This window comes from Myxocyprinus asiaticus, chromosome 29, assembly GCF_019703515.2.
Source record: "Myxocyprinus asiaticus isolate MX2 ecotype Aquarium Trade chromosome 29, UBuf_Myxa_2, whole genome shotgun sequence".
Taxonomy (NCBI): domain Eukaryota; kingdom Metazoa; phylum Chordata; class Actinopteri; order Cypriniformes; family Catostomidae; genus Myxocyprinus; species Myxocyprinus asiaticus.
Window position 1 is genome coordinate 22,929,022 of NC_059372.1, and position 21,223 is coordinate 22,950,244.

General features: G+C 39.6%; 1 protein-coding gene across 4 annotated transcripts in view; it reads right to left on the minus strand.

Moving 5' to 3' along the window:
• agrn (agrin) overlaps window positions 1-21,223 on the minus strand; it is a 361,141-nt gene that overhangs the window by 80,841 nt on the left and 259,077 nt on the right. For all 4 annotated transcript variants that reach the window (XM_051661300.1, XM_051661303.1, XM_051661302.1 and 1 more), the window contains 3 exons: window positions 16,829-17,050; window positions 8,957-9,157; window positions 8,064-8,264 (listed from right to left, as the gene is read on the minus strand). In XM_051661300.1, coding sequence (XP_051517260.1) covers window positions 8,064-8,264; window positions 8,957-9,157; window positions 16,829-17,050 — 624 coding nt within the window. The remainder of the gene's footprint in view (window positions 1-8,063; window positions 8,265-8,956; window positions 9,158-16,828; window positions 17,051-21,223) is intronic.

Here is a 21,223-nt window from a genome sequence, read left to right on the forward strand (position 1 = left end):
GTTTGTGTCCTTTGATGTCACCGCCACCCGTGCAGCAGATGAACCTTTCAATTAGCGAACGGCAAGATGTACACATCAGCTGTCCTCAAAGCCTTTTTCTGTCTCTTTAACTCAATCATGTACTTACGAGGGTCCATTTAGCCATGAGTTTTCCATTAAGACGGAGAGCTGAAGGAATAAAGAGCTGGCCGGAGTGAAAGCAAAGCGGGTAAACAGAGACAATAAATCTTGTAGAAAAAGCAGATGGGGTGAGAGATTTTTCTGGCCATTGAGGAGATACAGTAGATGACAATGGGAGGAGAGAGAGAATGGGCAAAATGTCAAGCAGGAGAAAGGAGAGGACACTGATCTTCAAACTTAAAGTGCTATATGTAAGATTGACAACACGCGTTTGAAATGCAGTCCAAATTCAAAATATTGGAGAGTTGTCTGCCCTGCCCCAGACTCGAAGCTCATGTGGGTTGCCAGAATGTTGACACGCAAATTAGCCAACTCAGCATCCATTTTAAAGGATTTCTGGTCTCCATCTTCCAAAGGCATCTCCAATATTTATCCTTGTTTTACTACGCCTCTGGTCATGGTGGTTTTTAGACGGATGGCGAGGTTTTTTAGGTCGGTTGGAATCTGTTATCTCTGATCCAGTTAGTTTGCTGGCTTCCATGGCTGCAGCACGCAGTGTTGTTTGCCTGCCAACTTGTTCAAATCTGGCAATCCGGCGGTGTCGAAATACTATTGGTGAGTGGGCAGTGGGCAGGATCACACAGGCCAAATCATAAACAGAAATTCCAGCCTGGAATGGAAACTTCAAAGTAGAATATACTGGCTGTCGCATTGTTATCGGGAAGCCAGTATTTCAACTTAGCATGTTTCCTAATTCTCTAATGACATATTATGGTCATTTTATGATTTAGTACAGTAAAAATATTACATATAGCACCTTTAACTGCTAGTTTGTTGCAGGTGGCTGGGATGCCTTACTGTATATGCATAACTCCCATGAAAACACACAGACCTTCTAAATGTCACACCTCACATCAACACACATACTCTCCCTTCCTGTTTCACTCTCTCTCTTACTCTCTCTTTTATTTCTTCCCTAGAGTGTCAACATTGACATTAATCACAAGTTGTTGACCTCTGTATCTCAAAGTACAGACAGACAGACAGACACACACACACACACACAGACCTTAGAGGCTATATTAGTGAGGACCTCTAGACACATTGGTTTTCATAAGATAATATTTACTATACCCTACCCCTAAACCTAACCTTCATAGAAACCTGTTGACATTATTAGATTTTAAGCAAAACACGATTTGGCCAAATAATGAGCCTTTCGATTAGTGAGGACCATGTCAAATGTCCTAACAAGTCGGTTTTTGACATACAGTAATTCACTAAATGGGTCACTGGCAAATAAGATTGTCTGAGGTGATAAAAATGAAAAATCATTTAAGTTAGTGGAAATATAGTCTTCGTGTCCATGTTGATTTCACAAATATTTTGAAAAAAAAAAAAAACTATATAATTTTTTTTAATTATTTAAGAAATAATAATGAAAAGATCAATCTGCACACATGTAGTTTTTTTTTTTTTTTTTTAAGAATTTCAGCTTTAAATGAGATTTCGATTTTTTATTTTTTTTTTGTTACTGTCTCTGGACATTTGTCCACATTACTTTTTTTCTTTAAGCCCCAGATAAATATCAAAATGACTCTGTACTCAATTGAAACATGTTTACATCATAGAAGGGGTGTATTCAAGAAAATGGTTTGTGTGAATTGCATATATTATGAATTGGTGAATGATTTAATAGATCTGGACAAAAAAATTAGTGTCATGTCATTGACCCAGTGGACATACCATTGGCTTCTATTGTTTTTATATGAAGCTAATAATAATTACTATTGACTTAACACAAACCCTAACTCCAACTTTTTACATTGTTAGAATTATTCATATGAATTAAAAACATTAATTAATAATTTATGGATTGATTTTTCCAAATAAGGACATCCCCAAATGTCTCCAAAGTTAGGTTTTGTCAGATTTAGATTATTTTTGGGGACAATTTTGTCCACACACTACAGCAAATTACGTAAACACATACATCCACACATAAGCCATTGGCCTTTATGACAGAGTAGTTGGTTGGATGGTAGTGTTCTGTTTATTTGACATTTATCACCCTGCAGATGGGCATTACTGAAAGACCTGAAATGTATCTTGGAGTAATCGTAATGCTGCGAACATTAAGAGCAACAGGACATCCTGGCAGTCTGCAGAGTTGAAAGAACTTCTTTATAAGATACATGGATGACTGCACACTCTCTTCTTTACCTAAATTCTCTTACAGCACAAGATCCAGCTCATGTACCAATGCTCTACACTAATTGTGGTGCGCTATGTTGATATTTCAAACCAATAATCCTATTTAGTAAAAGAATATATAATTAAAAAGGGGCTGCAGCCCCAAGGTGATGTTCGGCTCCCTCCCGTCGCTTTGTTGGTGTCTACAAAGAGGCTGACTTCAGACTAGCAGAGTGTGAAATTAAACAGGTGATAAATTCACTGCTACGGCCAAACATGGGGAACAGTGTCATTTTTCATTAGCTGCAAATAAAAGACAGAGAACAATGCCATTTCTTTCTTATAACTAATGAACATGCATTTTTAAGCCAGGCCTAAATAAATTAATAAATGTGATGTGTATACAGTCCCATTGACCCCACTAAGATTTCTTTTTACTTTGACACTACATTTTGCAACCACAACAATAAAATCATGGTTATGGAGGGCCTATAATCACATTAATGGGGCACACTGCTTGAAAGCTTTATGTAAGCTATACAAAATATCTCTATTTTTCAAGCTTTTACCAACTAATACTCAATCTTTTCCATATGTTCTTTCCACGTGGTGTCTCAGCTGGGTCATACAGTATCACTAGTCTAGTGATTAAATTGAAAAAGCAGGAGTTATTGGCCTCTGGGTAGAACTATTGACTGGATCCAGCTCTCTCCAGCCTTTAAAAGTAACCCTTACACAGCTTACAGTGCTGGACAGAATGGTCTGATGAGACTTATGAGAGAAAAAGGTTACAAAACCTAGCAAGCTGCCTATGGAGGCAACATTTTAAGGCATCATAGGTGCGCTCTCAACGCAAAGGCCATTATAATTATGTAGCCTCTATGGTGCTGCTACCTTCTTTTGGCAAAATTGTAAGGAGCAGTTCAGACCGTACATGCTCTTGCACTAAAAAAGCTAGACGCATTGCAAAGCATATACCAGAACGTGTATTGAAGTGTGCTTTTAAAAGTTAACAATCTTTTTTACCTGACACAACAAATAAAAAATGCGGCGCTCTTGCCCAAGTCGCTGAAAGAAAAAAGACAGCTGGACACAGTACAGTCAAATGTGTCTGTATAGTGCACGTGTACATAAAAACAAAAAACAATGGAAAGAGTTCAGACAGACAAAAAAAACCAAAACGCTTTCAGTGTGAAAAGCATGGGCGGCGCTAAGGGTAGGCTACCAGTACTTAAGCCCTGAATGTTCTCAGTAAAGCCTCGAACATTTTTAGAATTTTCTAGTGATGTAAAAAGTTTAATTTCAGTACACAATTCAGCACCCACACACTGTCATGTTGGGTGCCTGCTTTCCAGCACTCATGCGAATGAGCTTGCATGTAAGAAGAGCATTCGTGCAAATTAGCTTTAGATTCACCATAAATGTTTGCCAGAAGTTTGCTGCTATTTACTGCTAGTGGTGAACCTCCAGCAAACCTTTGGCAACAATGGACAATTTGGGACCCTACAGATGTTAAATTTAAACATATATATATATATATATATATATATATATATATATATATATATATATATATATATATATGTTTAAAAAGTTTAGAATAATGTACAGATTTTGCTCTTATGGGAAGAAATTGGTACTTTTATTCCCCAAAATGGCATTCAACTGATCACAATGTGTAGTCAGGACATTAATAACATGAAAAATTACTATTACAATTTGAAAAAAAAATTCAGAACTTCTTAAACTACTTCAAAGAGTTCTCATCAAAAATCCTCAATGTGCAGCAATGACAGCTTTGCAGATCCTTGACATTCTAGCTGTCAGTTTGTCCAGATACTCAGGTGACATTTCACCCCACGCTTCCTGTAGCACTTGCCATAGATGTGGCTGTATTGCCGGGCACTTCTCACACACCTTACAGTCTAGATGATCCCACAAAAGCTCAATGGGGTTAGGATCATAACACTCTTTTCCAATTATCTGTTGTCCAATGTCTGTGTTTCTTTGTCCACTCTAACCTTTTCTTTTTGTTTTTCTGTTTCAAAAGTGGCTTATTCTTTGCAGTTCATCCCATAAGGCCTGCACCACTGAGTCTTCTCTTTACTGTTGTACATGAAACTGGTGTTGAGTGGATAGAATTCAATGAAGCTGTCAGCTGAAGAAATGTGAGCCATCTATTTCTCAAACTAGAGACTCTGATGTACTTCTCCTCTTGTTTAGTTGTACATCTGGCCTTCCACATCTCTTTCTGTCCTTGTTAGAGCCAGTTGTCCTTTGTCTTTGAATACTGTAGTGTACACCTTTGTATGAAATCTTCAATTTCAAGCATCATATAGCCTTCATTCCTCAAAACAATGATTGACTGATGAGTTTCTAGAGAAAGCTGTTTCTTTTTTGCCATTTTTGACGTAATATTGACCTTAAGACATGCCAATCTATTGCATACTGTGGCAACTCAAAAACAAACACAAAGACAATGTTAAGCTTCATTAACAAACCAAATAGCTTTCAGCTGTGTCTGATATAATGGCAAGTGATTTTCTAGTTCCAAATGAGCAATTTAGCATGAATACTCAAGGATAAGGTGTTGGAGTGATGGCTGCTGGAAATGGGGCCTGTCTAGGTTTGATCAAAAATGATTTTTTCAAATAGTGATGGTGCTGTTTTTTACATCAGTAATGTCCTGACTATACTTTGTGATCAGTTGAATGCCACTTTGGTGAATTAAAGTACCAATTTCCTTCCGAAACAGCAAAATCTGTACATTATTCCAAACTTTTGGCCACCAGTGTGTGTGTATATATATATATATATATATATATATATATATATATATATATATATATATATATATATATAAAGTGTATTATATTTTGATATTTCATTAAGTCAGCATCGCAGATATTTTATACAGAGAAGTCAATACCAGAATTTATTGTGAGCTCAGTGTAAAAATAAAAGATGACAGAAGAAGTCGGATGAATGTGGATTATACATATACTGTAATTTACTAAATTCTGAAAGGTTATTGCTAAACATAGTTCCAACTAATTAAAATCGGAATATTTTACCCAATATTTGTGTGTGATATACAGTGCATCCGGAAAGTATTCACAGCGCTTCACTTTTTCCACATTTTGTTATGTTACAGCCTTATTCCAAAATGGATTAAATTCATTATTTTCCACAAAATTCTACAAACAATACCCCATAATGACAACGTGAAAGAAGTTTGTTTGAAATCTTTGCAAATTTATTAAAAAAAAAATAATAATAAAAAAAAAATCACATGTACATAAGTATTCACAGCCTTTGCCATGACACTCAAAATTGAGCTCAGGTGCATCCTGTTTCCACTGATCATCCTTGAGATGTTTCTACAACTTGATTGGAGTCCACCTGTGGTAAATTCAGTTGATTGGACATGATTTGGAAAGGCACACACCTGTCTATATAAGGTCCCACAGTTAACAGTGCATGTCAGAGCACAAACCAAGCCATGAAGTCCAAGGAATTGTCTGTAGACCTCCGAGACAGGAATGTATCGAGGCACAGATCTGGGGAAGGGTACAGAAAAATGTCTGCAGCATTGAAGGTCCCAATGAGCACAGTGGCCTCCATTATCCGTAAATGGAAGAAGTTTGGAACCACCAGAATCTTCCTACAGCTGGCCTCCTGGCCAAACTAAGCAATCGGGGGAGAAGGGCCTTAGTCAGGGAGGTGACCAAGAACCCGATGGTCACTCTGACAAAGCTCCAGCATTTCTCTGTGGAGAGAGGAGAACCTTCCAGAAGAACAACCATCTCTGCAGCACTCCACCAATCAGGCCTGTATGGTAAAGTGGCCAGACGGAAGCCACTCCTCAGTAAAAGGCACATGACAGCCCGCCTGGAGTTTGCCAAAAGACACCTGAAGGACTCTAAGGCCATGAGAAACAAAGGTTGAACTCTTTGGCCTGAATGGCAAGCGTCATGTCTGGAGGAAACCAGGCACCGCTCATCACCTGGCCAATACCATCCCTACAGTGAAGCATGGTGGTGGCAGCATCATGCTGTGGGGATGTTTTTCAGCGGCAGGAACTGGGAGACTAGTCAGGATCGAGAGAAAGATGAATGCAGCAATGTACAGAGACATCCTTGATGAAAACCTGCTCCAGAGCGCTCTGGACCTCAGACTGGGGCAAAGGTTCATCTTCCAACAGGACAACGACCCTAAGCACACAGCCAAGATAACAAAGGAGTGGCTCCGGGACAACTCTGTGAATGTCCTTGAGTGGCCCAGCCAGAGCCCAGACTTGAACCCGATTGAACATCTTTGGAGAGATCTGAAAATGGCTGTGCACCGACGCTCCCCATCCAACCTGATGGAGCTTGAGAGGTCCTGCAAAGAAGAATGGGAGAAACTGCCCAAAAATAGGTGTGCCAAGCTTGTAGCATCATACTCAAAAAGACTTGAGGCTGTAATTGTTGCCAAAGGTGCTTCAACAAAGTATTGAGCAAAGGCTGTGAATACTTATGTACATGTGATTTTTTTTTTTTCCGTTTTTTATATTTTAATAAATTTGCAAAGATTTCAAACAAACTTCTTTCACATTGTCATTATGGGGTATTGTTTGTAGAATTGAGGAAAATAATGAATTTAATCCATTTTGGAATAAGGCTGTAACATAACAAAATGTGGAAAAAGTGAAGCGCTGTGAATACTTTCCGGATGCACTGTATATTTGCATGCTTAGGGCATTGTGACGATTCCAGAAAAATGCCTAACAAGCTTTTTGTTAGCTTAGCAACATGCTAACATGAAACTCTACTGGAACCAATATAGTCAAGACTCCTGTGCAGAGCGCTATTTGAGTGGTGTATGGACTTGATGCCCATGTAGAATATTTTAACTTGGTCTCTTATGAGGTTCCATCTTTGTCCTTGAAAGGCAGCTGCATGTGCAGGCAGTAGGCACTGAGGTAGCTCACTAGGTTTTTTGAAACAGACCCAATGTGTGATGTTTTACTGGCTGAAAGGCTGCTAGGAATTAAATGAGATATGACATCAAGACAATATACAGAAACAAAGAAAAGGACTGACAGAGAGAAGGCAGAGAACACAAAGCGCATATTGATGACTGTGTTTCATCCTCCAAATATGAAGAGTGGCTAAGTGCAGTCAATACAAGGAGGTTAAATTAACCGCAATAAACTGTTTTGAGTGAATGCATTAACTTGGTTTGCCCTGAGCAAGAAGCAAAACAGTGCATGAATGAAAAGAGTTCTGCTCTCCACTTATCTTATGACACAGACTACATTCACACAGCAGCAAAATACAGCTGTCGGACCTGTTTAAGACAGCTCAAAACATTTCACACACAGTTAGCTTATGCTGTATATGTGACTACAGTAAGACACTACAGTGCATTTGATGACACTTTGGGTTAATTATGATTTGCTGCATAAACTCGCGCCTCTATTGGACTCGTTTGAGAAATAACATTGTGTCATTTTGGATACCCGTAAGACTTTAAGGTGCTTAGGAAGTCGCCATCTTTGTTATGTATGCCATGAACTATGGTTACAGGCGTTTTTCACGGCTATCGCGAAAATATAAAAGAGGCTTGACTTTTGTTATTCATTAATATAGACCATATTCGAGCTGCACCTGTAAGCTTCTGTGTGCACAGGACAATCTGAGAGTCGTCAATCTCAAACAATTACTGCATGCAAAACCAAATATAAACAAATGAACACATGGACTTACCTTCATCACAGACGCCAGGTTTGACCACCTCTATCTTCCTCTGTTTCTTGCAGGAGGCCAGTCGCAGCTCACAGTCATTGTTGTAGGTGGTGCCGTCGCTTCCACACACAGGTTTAACAGGCTGACCCGTGCACTGCTGACACTCACACTTGTTATTTATGCACCGTGCGCCCCAGCTACACACAGTGCTGCCACAGGTTTCTGATTACACACACAAATCACAGTATATGATAAATTAAGATACACACACAGCGACACAAGAAATATGCTCACACCTGCAAAAACTTCCTCTTGGACCTTTAAATACATTAACATTGTGTGTAAATCATAAGAGCAGTAGAATTCAGTAACAAATACCATGCATGTAAATCAATGAGCCGAGCCTAACACTGCAAAAATATTTTTTAACCAGTATTTCTGTCTTGTTTTCCAGTAAGGGTTAGGGTTATGAGTTGACGTTTTAATGCGAGAACTTGCACTGTTTTTGCTTTCGTGAGTTTTAAGCACGCCATTGTGAATGAGCTTCTCTCATGCACTCATGAGTGCGCAAAGGAGAGTAATGGCATAAGACAAGATTTTCACTTTGAAGTAATGTGCTAATAGGGTAAGAAAAATAAACTTGATTCAAGATATACTTTCTTAAATGCGTCTTTATTTACATTTATAAATAAAACAAGAAAAATATACTGATTGAAAATGAATTTTCAGTTTTCAGGAAATTATTATTTTTGCAGTGAACATGGATTGGAAAAAGAGCTAAAACATTTTCTTGTGTCTTAACAAGAAAACGGAGAGCATGGTCATGTGTGTCACCTGTTATCAGTGAACACAGATCGACGAGCGTATGAACATGTATGAAGATGATAATGGTTTCTTTGGTGTTTTATACTCACTGCATTCTCCATGGGCCACCACTCTCAGATCCAGCTGATTAGTGCAGGCTTTCACATTCATCTTACACTCGTTATCATATGTCACCCCATCGCTTCCACACACGGGTTGTCGTGTTTCCATGCACCCTTTGGGGCAAACACACCGGCCGGTCTGAATGTCGCAGATCGCACCAAATGAGCAGTTGGAGCAAGATCCATCTGCTGAAAAGGAAGTGTGACGTCAGTGGAGAGATTTTGGTATAGATTCACACCATCGCTCACTGGGATCAGCCTCAGCTGCCCGCCCACCTGGCTGATTTATTTCAGTCTTTCTGCAAAGTCTGGGCTGAGGCATCCTTCTCCCAATCATTCCCTCGTACAGATGGGAGAAACACTGCTCTGTTTACATGCAGTCACACTGAGAGGCGGTGCAGGGGATTTTATGGTGTCATCCATTTTAAAGCTTAAGTCTTTGCACCCAGTTAAGCCTGTTGCCCACTTGTCAGATTGAACGATATTGAGATCTTGGGATCTCAGACATCGCTGTTTTTTAAGTGTTTGGACATAATTGACAGTGTTGACTAGGCGATCAATCGTGACACATTCTGATATCTTAACTGACACGCAAAACTAAAAGGGTACCATACAAACCAAAGCAACCTCTTGCGTTAATGTCGAAACATGTTGTACATCAAGTACATGAATGCAGACGCTTCTAACTACGTTCAAAAATGTGTCAGACTGCAATTTATAACACAACGCAAGTATGCGTTGCATTCTCAATGTTGCCGCAATGGGCGCTGTAGCGGATCAGTGTGACCTGTCCGCTTCTACGGTGAGTTTTCTCTTTCAAGTCAACTACTGTCAGGGTGGAGCAACAGTTTGAAGAGAATATAGAGCTGTTCTGCTTGTAGTCCAAAAACCCAGAAGAGAATTCCCCATGGGTTTCCTCTGGATTTTCCTATGGGTTTTTATAATGGGATTTTTTAACTTAAAATAAGGTCTGTGGTGAACATTATTTGAATATACAAGGACATTTTGTTCTATAACATAAATTACACACTTTCATACTTCAAACGTGAATTTTGAAGCCATACTGAATTACATATTTTATTTAAATTTTTTAAAACACAGCGGCTTCAAAATACAAGTTTGAGGTATGAAAGTGTGTAATTTATATTGTAGAACAAAATGTCATCGTATTGTGAAGTAATGTTCACCACAGACCTTATTTTACTCATAAGTTCAAAAACCCTATTATAAAAATCCATATGAAAATCCAGAGGGAACCCCTGGCGAATCAGACTTCCGGGTTCGCCTACAAATTGACATCACGGCTGAACAGCTCTATTACTGAACAAGTAAGGTGAAGTCAATATATGTATTGCAACTTTCCTAATTAATAACAAATCCAGTTTAATGACACAGACATTTAAAGGTAAATCTATTGCCCTCTTGAGCACTACGGTTTGTTACCGCCACAGTATTGCAAGAATGCAAGTTGTGCATGTTCAAACGGACAGCGCGTTGGCAATACGTTGGCCAAGCGCTCGCATCTGTGTGTGCGTAAATTATTTCCGAAATTTGTCTCAGACAGCACAATCATGGCCAAAATCATGGCCCAGTGGGCACTAGGCTGTATATTTACATTTATCCATTTCGCCAGTTACATTTACACATTTGATCGATGGTTTTATCCTAAGTGACTCACAATGCATTTATGGATCATTTACAAGCTAGGGCTGGGCGATATGGACCAAAAATCATATCTCTGTATTTTTAGGCTGAATGGCGATACAAGATATATATCTCTGTATTTTCTACGAAGTAGGCTAAATCCTTATCCTAAGTGACTTACAATGCATTTAAGGAACATTTAATCAAAATGTGTTCCTTGGGATTTGAAACCATGACCTTGGCATTGCCAGCGCCATGCTTTACCAGTTGAGCTCCAGAAACATCCAGCCATGGTTCTTCTGCTACCGTATATAAGATATCTCGCTATAATTTCTGAGAGCCCAATTAATTAGTAAAACAAAATGTGGTTCCTACTAGGAGGGAGGGAGCACGACCGATGACAATTACACCTTGGGGATTGCATTACAGAAACTGCTATCACATTCAATTAGTGCTGGAGTAATAGTAGCACCTGATTTAGTGTTAATGGAGAAAGGTCCTCATGTAAAAATCTCTTCGATCTCTGCTACCAACCTGTTTATTACACATTAATAAAGTGACCTTGCCTCCTCTCAGGATCTGCGCTCAGACAACCTCAGGGCCCGAGTGCCCAGCCGGCTTATTAAAAGCAGCTGCAGCGTGCTGCCCAGTAGACGCCTGAGAGTGGTTTGTCATGACAGTCCAAAGCAGAGCGATAAATCACATTCTGCTTTATCAGCTTGTGTGTCTTGATAAAAGCATTGCATTATCAGTTGCAACCTGGTTCCATGCTTTCATAGCTCTAGTCAAGGACAGTGCAATACATACAGGAGTCTGTTCAGTCAGTTTGTATTAACAATGCTTCAGCATACAGAGAAGGGATGGATTTTGATGGCCAACTAGTCTACTAGTTGTCCAACAACCGACTTGTCGATTAGTGTGGTCGACTAGTTTTTCTAGATTTATCTAGAAACACGTCCAATCGGGGTCAAGTAAAACTGAAACCTTACTGGGCTTCCTAAAAGGGACAGTTCACCCCCCAAAAATGTCCTCATTTACTCACCCTCATGTTGTTTCAAAACTGCTCGACTTTATTTCTTCCATAAAACACAAAAGAAGTTGTCAGGCAGAATGTTAGGGACTGACAGCCACAGTCACCATTCATTTACCACTTTCTTTGCATCATTTTTCCTTACAATGAAAATTAATTGTGACTGAGACTCAGTAAGTCCCTAACATGCTTCCTAAATTCTTTCACAGAAGAAAGAAAAGTCATACAGGTTTGGAAAAATATGAGGGTGAGTAAATAATGACAGAATATAGACTCGGGACTGTAGGGCTTAGTTTAGTTTATCCTTATGCGAGAAGATGAGAGAATCTGTCCATTCAGCCCTGAAATGCCTTTAAAACAAGCAGTAAACTGCTCTCTTTTTGCCAGGAGAGAGCAACATTCTTAATGTTGGGTCCAGAGCAGCACTTTTTTGTGAAAAGCCGTTAAAATTCCCAGGCGATTGGTACATGGGCAAGGGCACTCGCTCTATTAGTCCGCTCCATCTCCTCGTTTTTATTTACTACCCTCTCACTCCTTCTACCATCAGATGGTTTTTCTTACACCACCAGCTCAGTGTCTTGCAGGTGACCTATATTCCCCAACTGTGGCCAGTAACATTTCAATCACCTGTAAAAACTGCTTATTTGCTGCTGACTATTTGCCAGCTCTTTCATTTCTTTGCATATAAATATTAGTTTTCAGAGGGGTAGATACCACACACTCCATTACAACAGCACATTTCTCTGTTCCTGGATGACACGGTCAGCTGCCACTCAATATGTACAAAAAATCGGAATAATAAACAACGTCAGTCATATCTCTATCAGACGGCACCTGAACTATAAAGATAAGGGCAGTTATGAGTCTCCCCTGGAAGCAGAGAGAAGAAAATAAAATGAAATTTGGCCAGGAGTGCCGCATTCTCCCTTCATGTGGGCCAATGATACAAACAGCGACCCACATACAAGCTAGGGCTGGGCGATATGGACCAAAAATCATATCTCTGTATTTTTAGGCTGAATGGCGATACAAGATTTATATCTCGGTATTTTCTAAGAAGTGGGTTAAATGTTCAGATGTAAGACAAAGCCACATGTGAGATGGTAAATGAAGCTTGCAACGTACTTTGTTTTGGGGCAGAAGACTTTCGGGCTGCAAAGTCTTCACGGCTGGGGTTGCAGCAGCAGCACGAAGTTTAACACACTCTTCGCACTGCAGTTTATGTTTGCTAATTATGTTGTAAAAAATCCTACAATGCACTGTAAAAACCAGGGAGTATCGTTGCTCACTATGTTCCTTTACCAGAAACGTCCTCGTCTCTTCTAGAATCTCTCAGATCCTTAGATGACGAGCACAAATGTAAAACTATGAAGTCCAAGCTTTATTTTCTCTTAAAAAGAGATGTTGTTTACAGTGTCTTTCATTCATAATTATCATGAAAGTGAAACAATCTTTTAAATACTTAAAAAGAAAAAGAAGTTGCTAAAAGAAGGTTTAAAATACACTCCTTTATATTTTTTATTTCTTTATGCCATTTATCTGTTATAACAGAGCTTTTTCACAGACTGTGATGACACGTTTCCGCCTTATTTATCAGCGTATATCAGCAAAAAAAAAAAAAAAAAAAAAAAAATATATATATATATATATATATATATATATATATATAATAACAATAATTGTTTATAATAATTATTATTATACATTTTTTAAATATTTAGTGTAAATTTATAACATTATGCTTATTTTTAAATTACCCTGGAATTAGTTTTGAAAAATGAATCACCACAGCTGAGAGGGGGTTTGTATTTCAGCTGCTGAGAGAGTGACAGTAAATTTGGCATCTTCTCCCATTTTACTGTCTTAATCCACCGATCTCTATTTTTTATCCTATTCTGGAAAATCATTAAAACGTATGAGTGGATTGTTTTATTTTGGTCTTGGAGCAAATGGGTAAGTGAAAATCATATCTGCTGTGATCTCCCATTCACCTCTGTCAAAGTTACCCTGCAAACGTTTACTTCCACGTTCCAAAACCCAGAGTGTGAAAAATGTCTATAACACTGTACGTTTGAATATCTTCAACGAAAATGAATGATAGGGTGATTTATACAGCGATGGTGCTGATTAAAAACAATGCGCGAGCTCGTTAACGTGTCGTGTGTGATTCAGTCACAAGTGTTCCAATGTACAGTGGATCAGTACCCTTATCAGTGCCCGAATTCGTGTTCACGATATACTCATTCACGACATGGGGAGCTGATTGAGACACAGGGTGAGTTTTCTTCGGCAGTGTGGACCAGCGCTGTATCTCCCTCCATGCTGCAGGAGAAATTGTGAGGGAGTGGGGCCGGGTTTGCGTGCAGACGCAAGGTGGGGGGGGCGTGTGAGAGGAGAGATGCAAACACTGGCACGGCTTCACAGGAAAAACGGGTTATGTAACGCAACATCAAACTATATCGATATAAACGATATTGTCTCATCCTATATCTCGTTTGAAAATATATCGATACATCTTTAAAAGTCGATATCCTGCCCAGCCCTAATACAAGCTATCACAAACGAATACACACAAACACAGTTGGGGTCTGAGTAAGGCAGAGGCTGTGGTCTGAATAGGCCCAGATAATTAACGGTGGTAATAATAGAATTCATTTGTGGCTGAGAGCTTGGCTGTGTACACAACCCTAAATGAATAAAGTTTCCCTTCTGTATTATTAGATGGTTATCTTAAAGCCCTTTTCCATTGACACCTGCACTAGCCGCATATACAGTAGCTCCTTAGTGCTGTAACACTAATGGAGCCACTGTAAGCATTATCATGGATGCATTATTTTAGATATAAAGACTATTCCTTGCTGGAAAAAAAGCAAGAGCTTGAGCAAGATGGTCTATTACAGAGTTATTCAAATTCGCTCATGGACAGCCACCATGCTGCACAGTTTATTTCCAATCCCGCTTTTATACGCCTGCCTGTAATTTTTAAGAAATCCTGAAGACCTTGATTAGTTTGTACAGGTGTGTTTGATAAGGGTTGGAACTAAATTCAGCAGGATGATGACCCTTTAGAAGTGGATTCATATAGCCCTGGACCATCCAGACAGAACCATTTTAACCAGCTGGTATTCCAGATAATAATACATACCAGCTTGGACCAGCTAAGGACCATTTATGGCCAGCTTGGACCAGCTAAAAACAATGTAAAACCATCAGAAGCTGGTTTTAGGTTTAGATTTTATGTGGAACATCTTGCCAGTAGTTCCAAATTGAGTTTGTCAAGCTTCTCTCTGTCCTTACATTCTCTCTTCCTAGTCTACAGTATCCACAATGTTAGGACAGTTTTCATCTATATGGAGGGAAAGAAACTAGATATAATATAACAATAGAGCTGTTCAGTCATGGTGTCAATTTGCAGGCCAACACGAAAGGCAAATTCGCCATGGGTTCCTTCAGGAATTTCTATGTGGGTTTTTAGAATAGTGGTTTTTGATTTACAAGTAAAATATAATGAAAGTGAGTTGACCTGATGGACAACCATTATAGTCCTTATAAAATAACTTAAGTTTTTTAAACCACCCAAGGGTTCCAAAATACAAATTTGACCATGTGCAATTTATGTTGTAGAACACAAAAGGAAAGTCTCTTCAAGTAATATTAAACACAGACATTATTTTACTCATGAATCAAAAAACGCTATTTTAAAAACCCATTAGTAATGCCTTGGGGGTTCAAAAATGCTAATTCTCTTGCAGGTTTTAGGACTACAAACCAAACAGTTCTATATAGGTGCTGCCTTCTTCTTTTCTGCCCCACCCAAACCTGTTTCTGTAGGTTAATTCTCTGAGAGCCTCTGTGGGCAGTTAAGCTGATGTTCCAGTAGCCTCTGAGGAGAGAGATATCACCATCATATGTCATTTACTATCTGGCAACATATACAGCATGATGGGCGGCTCTGCAATAAAGGGCAACTGTGGCCTGCAGCGTTCTCTTCTGAGATCAATCCCACTGCTTCCAAATAACCCCCGGCATCCATTCCAAACACTCTTCACTGGAGGCACAGCTAATACACACACACTCGTACTGAGGCCACGTCCACACACTAATATGTTTTCAGTTGAAAACGCATTGATATTCCTATGTTTCCACCTCTCATCCACACTGGAACAGTGGAGACTTTCGAAAACATTCTCTAGTTCCATCTGCTTAGGAAAACTATGACATTAGGGAACAGAAAACAGAGTGTTCAACCGAAAACGTATTATTGTGGACGTGGCCTCAGAATCCATACTTCAAACATATCACACTTCTTGCAGTCATCAACACAAAAGTGTCATCTTTTACGCTCTGAACTTAAAGGGGTAGTTCACCCGAAAATGTAAATTCTGTCATCATTTACTCACCCTCATCTTGTTCTAAACCCATATCACTTTCTTTCGCATAAAGCAAACAAGATTCTCTCATTCACTCTCATGATTGAGAATGGGAGATCAAGATTGTCAATGAATAATGACTTGTGCATTTTCGGTTTGTCTTCCACCAAAGCCTATTCTATGCCTTCATTAGACTTTAAATATGATGCACAAGTCGCATGGACTACCTTTATGACTACATTTATTATACTTTTGCATCCTTTTTGAAGCTCAAAAGTGGAATCATGATCCACTGTCATTGTATTGAAAAGAGGGACCAAGCCGGTTCTTCAAAGTTTCTCCTTTTGTGTTCTCCAGAACAAAGAAAGCCAACGACATGAGGTAAATGATTACAGAATTTTAGTTTTTGGGTAAACTATTCCTTTAAGCCGACAGTGAAAGAAACAGGCTTCACAAAGGGCTCCAAGTTCTTTAGAGATCCATGAGCAGGTCCACTTAATATTCCCTCTCCTGAGTGAACACAAAAGACAGCCTACAAAAATGATTTACAAGCCTTTTGTAAAGAGTACACATAAACATGTGCTTGTTTGAAGGGTGAACAGGCTTCAGTCAAAAAAAAAAAAAAAATTTTCCTCTGAAGGATGTTGCCCTCTTTAATTCTAACTTAAGTGCATAGTTTAAAAAAAAAAGGTTGTGGAAGAAGAAAATTACAGTCCTTTCTAGAAATATTGGTGGAGTGCTTAAGTGCAAGGGGTGGACGAGGATGAAAGGCAGAGAGGGATTTAGTGGCATCTGTGTGAGTGTGTGTGGACTTACCACATGGTCCTTTGTGCTGCATCTGTATCTGTTTCTGTAGGGCGCATCCCATGGCCTTCATTTGGCATGAGCTGCTGTACGTGTGCCCGTCGCTGCCGCAAACAGGGTCCTGTTCCTGAGGACATGCGTCTGAGCATTCGCACACAGGCTCCCCATTCTTCACCACGCACACGGCTCCGAAGTCACAGGTCTTCTTCAGACAGGGGCTCTCTAGATTAAGATCTACCCCAAAAAGCAGTTCAGAAAGACAAGCGTTACCACACAGCTGAGAGGAAGAAGGGAATGTAGGGAGAAGAGGATAAGAGGACAAAGTAAAGGTAGGGAGAAGAAATTATTATATATCAGGTCACTTAGAGTTTGCAGCAAGAGTTTAGTCTCTTACAAAAATAGAGTTTTGGCAAATTCCTATAGCAAACATCTGGAGAACTCTGTTTATTTGTTTAATATGTGGCAGATTTGTGGCAGTTTTCACAAAGGTTTTCTTTAAATGTTCAGTATCAGAATGCAAGATTTCACCTCAATGAGGGTGTCTAACAGATATACACCCCCACCCTCCCCACCCCCAGCCCATAATATCTGATGGCCTGAGACGCTGGCCGAAAAACAAAACCAAAACATTGTACGGAATCTGAAGGCAACTGTCTTGCTGTCCAGTCAGTCAATGATTTAACAGACAATTTCTGTAGGTTTTTTGAAGGTACCTCATAAGGAAACTGGTTTCAGAATGGCTTCTAAAGCACCATTACATCACATCTGATGCTCTAGAACAAATTCAAGTAAGCTCTGAACTCTGTCAGATGCCATTTTTATTATTTTGCCCCCCAAAAATGTACAGGATTGTGAGATATCCCACATACTGACGGCAAGTTTGCTGCAAAAGTTTTATTTTAACTTTCAGTCTCAAAACGCAACATTTAAGGGTGTCTAACAGATCTAATTTATTTCCTCTACCATAATACCTGGTGGCCTGAGACACTGACCTAAAATGAAACCAAAATGTTAGTGTAAACCCGAAGACAGCTGTCTTCCTGCCCAATCAGTCAATGATTTTACAATGTTTTTGTAGGTTTTTTAAGGGACCTCCTAAGAAAACTGATTTTAAAATGGCTTTTAAAGCACCATTACTTCACGTCTGATGCTCTAGAACAAATTCAAGTGAGCTCTGAGCTCTGTCAGTCTCGCAGAACCGCAAATACAGGATTGCAGAATATCACAGGCAGCAAAGGATACATCTATGCAGCCTTTAAAAATCGACCAGATGGAAGAGTCTTAGTAGACTGGATGCTAAACAAACATTGGATTTGTATGTGCCTTGATGCCTTCCTACTTTCAGACACATCCAATGACCTTCAAACCCCTTGCTAAACAGAAAAGCATCCTGCGCGCATCCCCATTTGAACGCCCTATCAGAGAAATAACAACTTGCATCTCACGTCATGCATCACTACCAAGCCTCCATCAATGAAGGACAGAATGTAAAACATAAAGCATCATCCCAGAAAAGGGAGCGCTCTAGTTAATAATTCAGTGTGCTGGGCTACAGCACAGATATGAAATATGAACATCAGAGGGAGAAACTGGGATTCTGAGTGGCACCACAGCAGCTCCACAGTACTGCTAGTTCATTAACTACTGCAGTTAGCAGACAGGGCTGAGGGACAAAGGGAGTGAGCACAAGAGAGAGAGAGAGAGAGAGACAGGGGAAGTGGGTCAACAGTGAACTAGCACAGCTCAGTATTCTCTAGAGTTGAAAAAGTCCCTATTTTGCCCAATCAGAAGGGTCAATGAGAATTCCTGTTCGCAACCCATTTTACTTCTGCAATGTGACATATTTCAGAGTCAAACATGATACACAATGAGAAAAAATGTATGGTGGGACTTAATTTTGGGAATTGACTGGATCGTGAAAAGTGGGCATTCCATACCAAAATGGAGCCAGACTTGAATGCGAGTTTGCTAAAATAATGGCTCAACATCTATTTGGCTATTGGTTAACATTATCTAATTGTCTCCGTTTGGATTATCCAATAGCCTGGGCTGGCCCTTGTTTGAGAGGAAGAGCAAATCATTACATTTTGATTACAAAGATCACAAAGACAAAAGTAATTTTCTCTGGAATAACGTGCACTGATGAATCGTTCACAATAAGACCAGGAATATGCATTAAGAAAGTAAATAGGGTTTATTCTGATTTCATGTAGACTTTAAAAACAGGCCAAAAACGAATGTGCAGAGAGGATGAGAGAAGGTTTCTTGGGGATCTAAAGTTAAATTAAAAATAAACAAAGCGATGCACATTTGTATGCTTGGGGTTTGAGGGCCGAGGGTGGATAAAGGCTAGAAGAGTAATCATGATGTGTTTGCACTTTCACACCAAGATTAAAGACATGTCAAAATAAGGGCAGCCCTTCAGGTTCACTCTGTATTGTGAGAGAGCTAAAATGACAGAATGACTGTAAATGTTTGCAGATGCATGTTGGCTTGTGTGTGAGAGAGATTACACACTTTGTTTACCTCCCTCTGTACATATGTGTACATATAAATGAAATTATGCATATGTGTATGGCCATCCCAGTATTGTTTGAGAAAGTGTGCTGTATATGTGTGTGCACGTGTGCTCCCTAACTGAGCTGCCTATGGTGTTGTCACCACAACAATTATTCCTAAATCAGATGCCATCGTGACCAAATAACATTACAGACACTCTGATACATTTAATATCACAGTAAAAAAAGCCACTGTCACACTGTCTTTTAATAAATCAGATACACCCCTCTCCACAAAATAACTCTCTTTTCCAATATGATGGGAACAAATAAGAACAAAGTAATAAACATTAACGTCACATTCCGAACTTCTAGAAGAGAGATGGAGTGTTAATCTAACCCTTAAATATGATTTAGCAATCGTTTTCCTATCTCACCAGTTTTGGAGGACAAAACTAGTTCCTGAGTTCTAGTAGCTCAACTGGTAGAACATTTCCGAAACAATGCCAAGGTCATAGGTTCGATTCCCAGGGAAAATCAAACTGATTTTCTATATGCATTGAAAGCACAGTATGGGGCCATTCAGACGGAACAAGTGCTTACCATTAAAAAAGCTAGACGAAGCACAATGAATGGCACAGAATCTCGAGATGTGTTTTTGAAAAAGGTGAAGTTCTTTTCACTTGACACGCCATCTTAGAAATGCAGCACTCATTCGCGAGACAAAAAAAACAAAAAAAAAACAGCAAGGAGCTGCACAAAGATGTCCAGACGTCTAGCACGTTTACACAGAGAAAAAATAAATAATACTAAAACAGCGCAGACAGATGCAAAATGTTGGTGTGAACGGCCTCTACTGTAAGTTTATTTGGATAAAAGCATCTGCCAAATGCATAAATGTAAACTAGGGCACCTAGTAGGCAGAGACCCTCAGGGTTTTAGTGAACAGCACAAGACTGGCAAGAGATTTGAACGTAACCCTTCTCTAACCTCTTAATGGCAACCACCTATAATCCCACCCAACATCTGAGGGCTGCAGCCAGGGATGAGGGGGAGAAGTGTGTATCAAACACTTATCAAGCGCTGTTTAAATCAAAAGATGTGTTTACTGCTGCCAAGCTTGTTTTTCATGGCAGAAATCAAGTGGTGCCACACACAAAAATGTCCTCAATCCCACACATGTACCCACTCTTACTCCTCAGCTGTGCCAACATAAATTTAAACAGAAGTGGGAAGTAACCAGGTTACCCTCCCGACAAATGTGTTCCCTTACCAATCTGAAAGTGTCCTAGAGTAGAAGCTTTTCTGAGAGAATGCTTTCGCTGGAACACAGCTATTGATTTCTCTGCTGAGAGCTTAAAATATGCCTTGAACTGGCATGTAACTGTGTAAACAGTGGATCTGTGCCTAATTTTGCAGGCCTTGAAAGTGGGCTTTTCCTCCGGATCTCCTTTCTCAACTCCTCTCCATCTGCACTTTTGAAGCACCGGGCTGGAGGATGACGAAATCAGGCTCTTCAGCGACGCACTTATGTCCTTCAGAACCATTCAATGACCCATTTCCCAGGGCATGGCTCCTAAAAGCCAACTGCAGCTACTGATAATGACCACGTTTACATACACTTAAGAAAACTGTTTATTCCAGGGTATTTACAGTAAGCGGTGTTCTGAAACGTCATGTAAACAAGAAAGCCGATTTCCTCATGCTGCTAAAGGGATTAAGAGAAAGCTTTTTAACACACCCAGGTTCTTCTGAAGAACGCGGCTTATGTGGCCATGTAAAAAAATAAGCAGCGTTCATACAGGTTTTTGAGAAGTGCACATGTGCGTGAACAGACCGGATAACACACATAATAGGATGGAACCCAACAAGACAACATAGTTAAAAGAATTCAACATTTCAGTGGGAC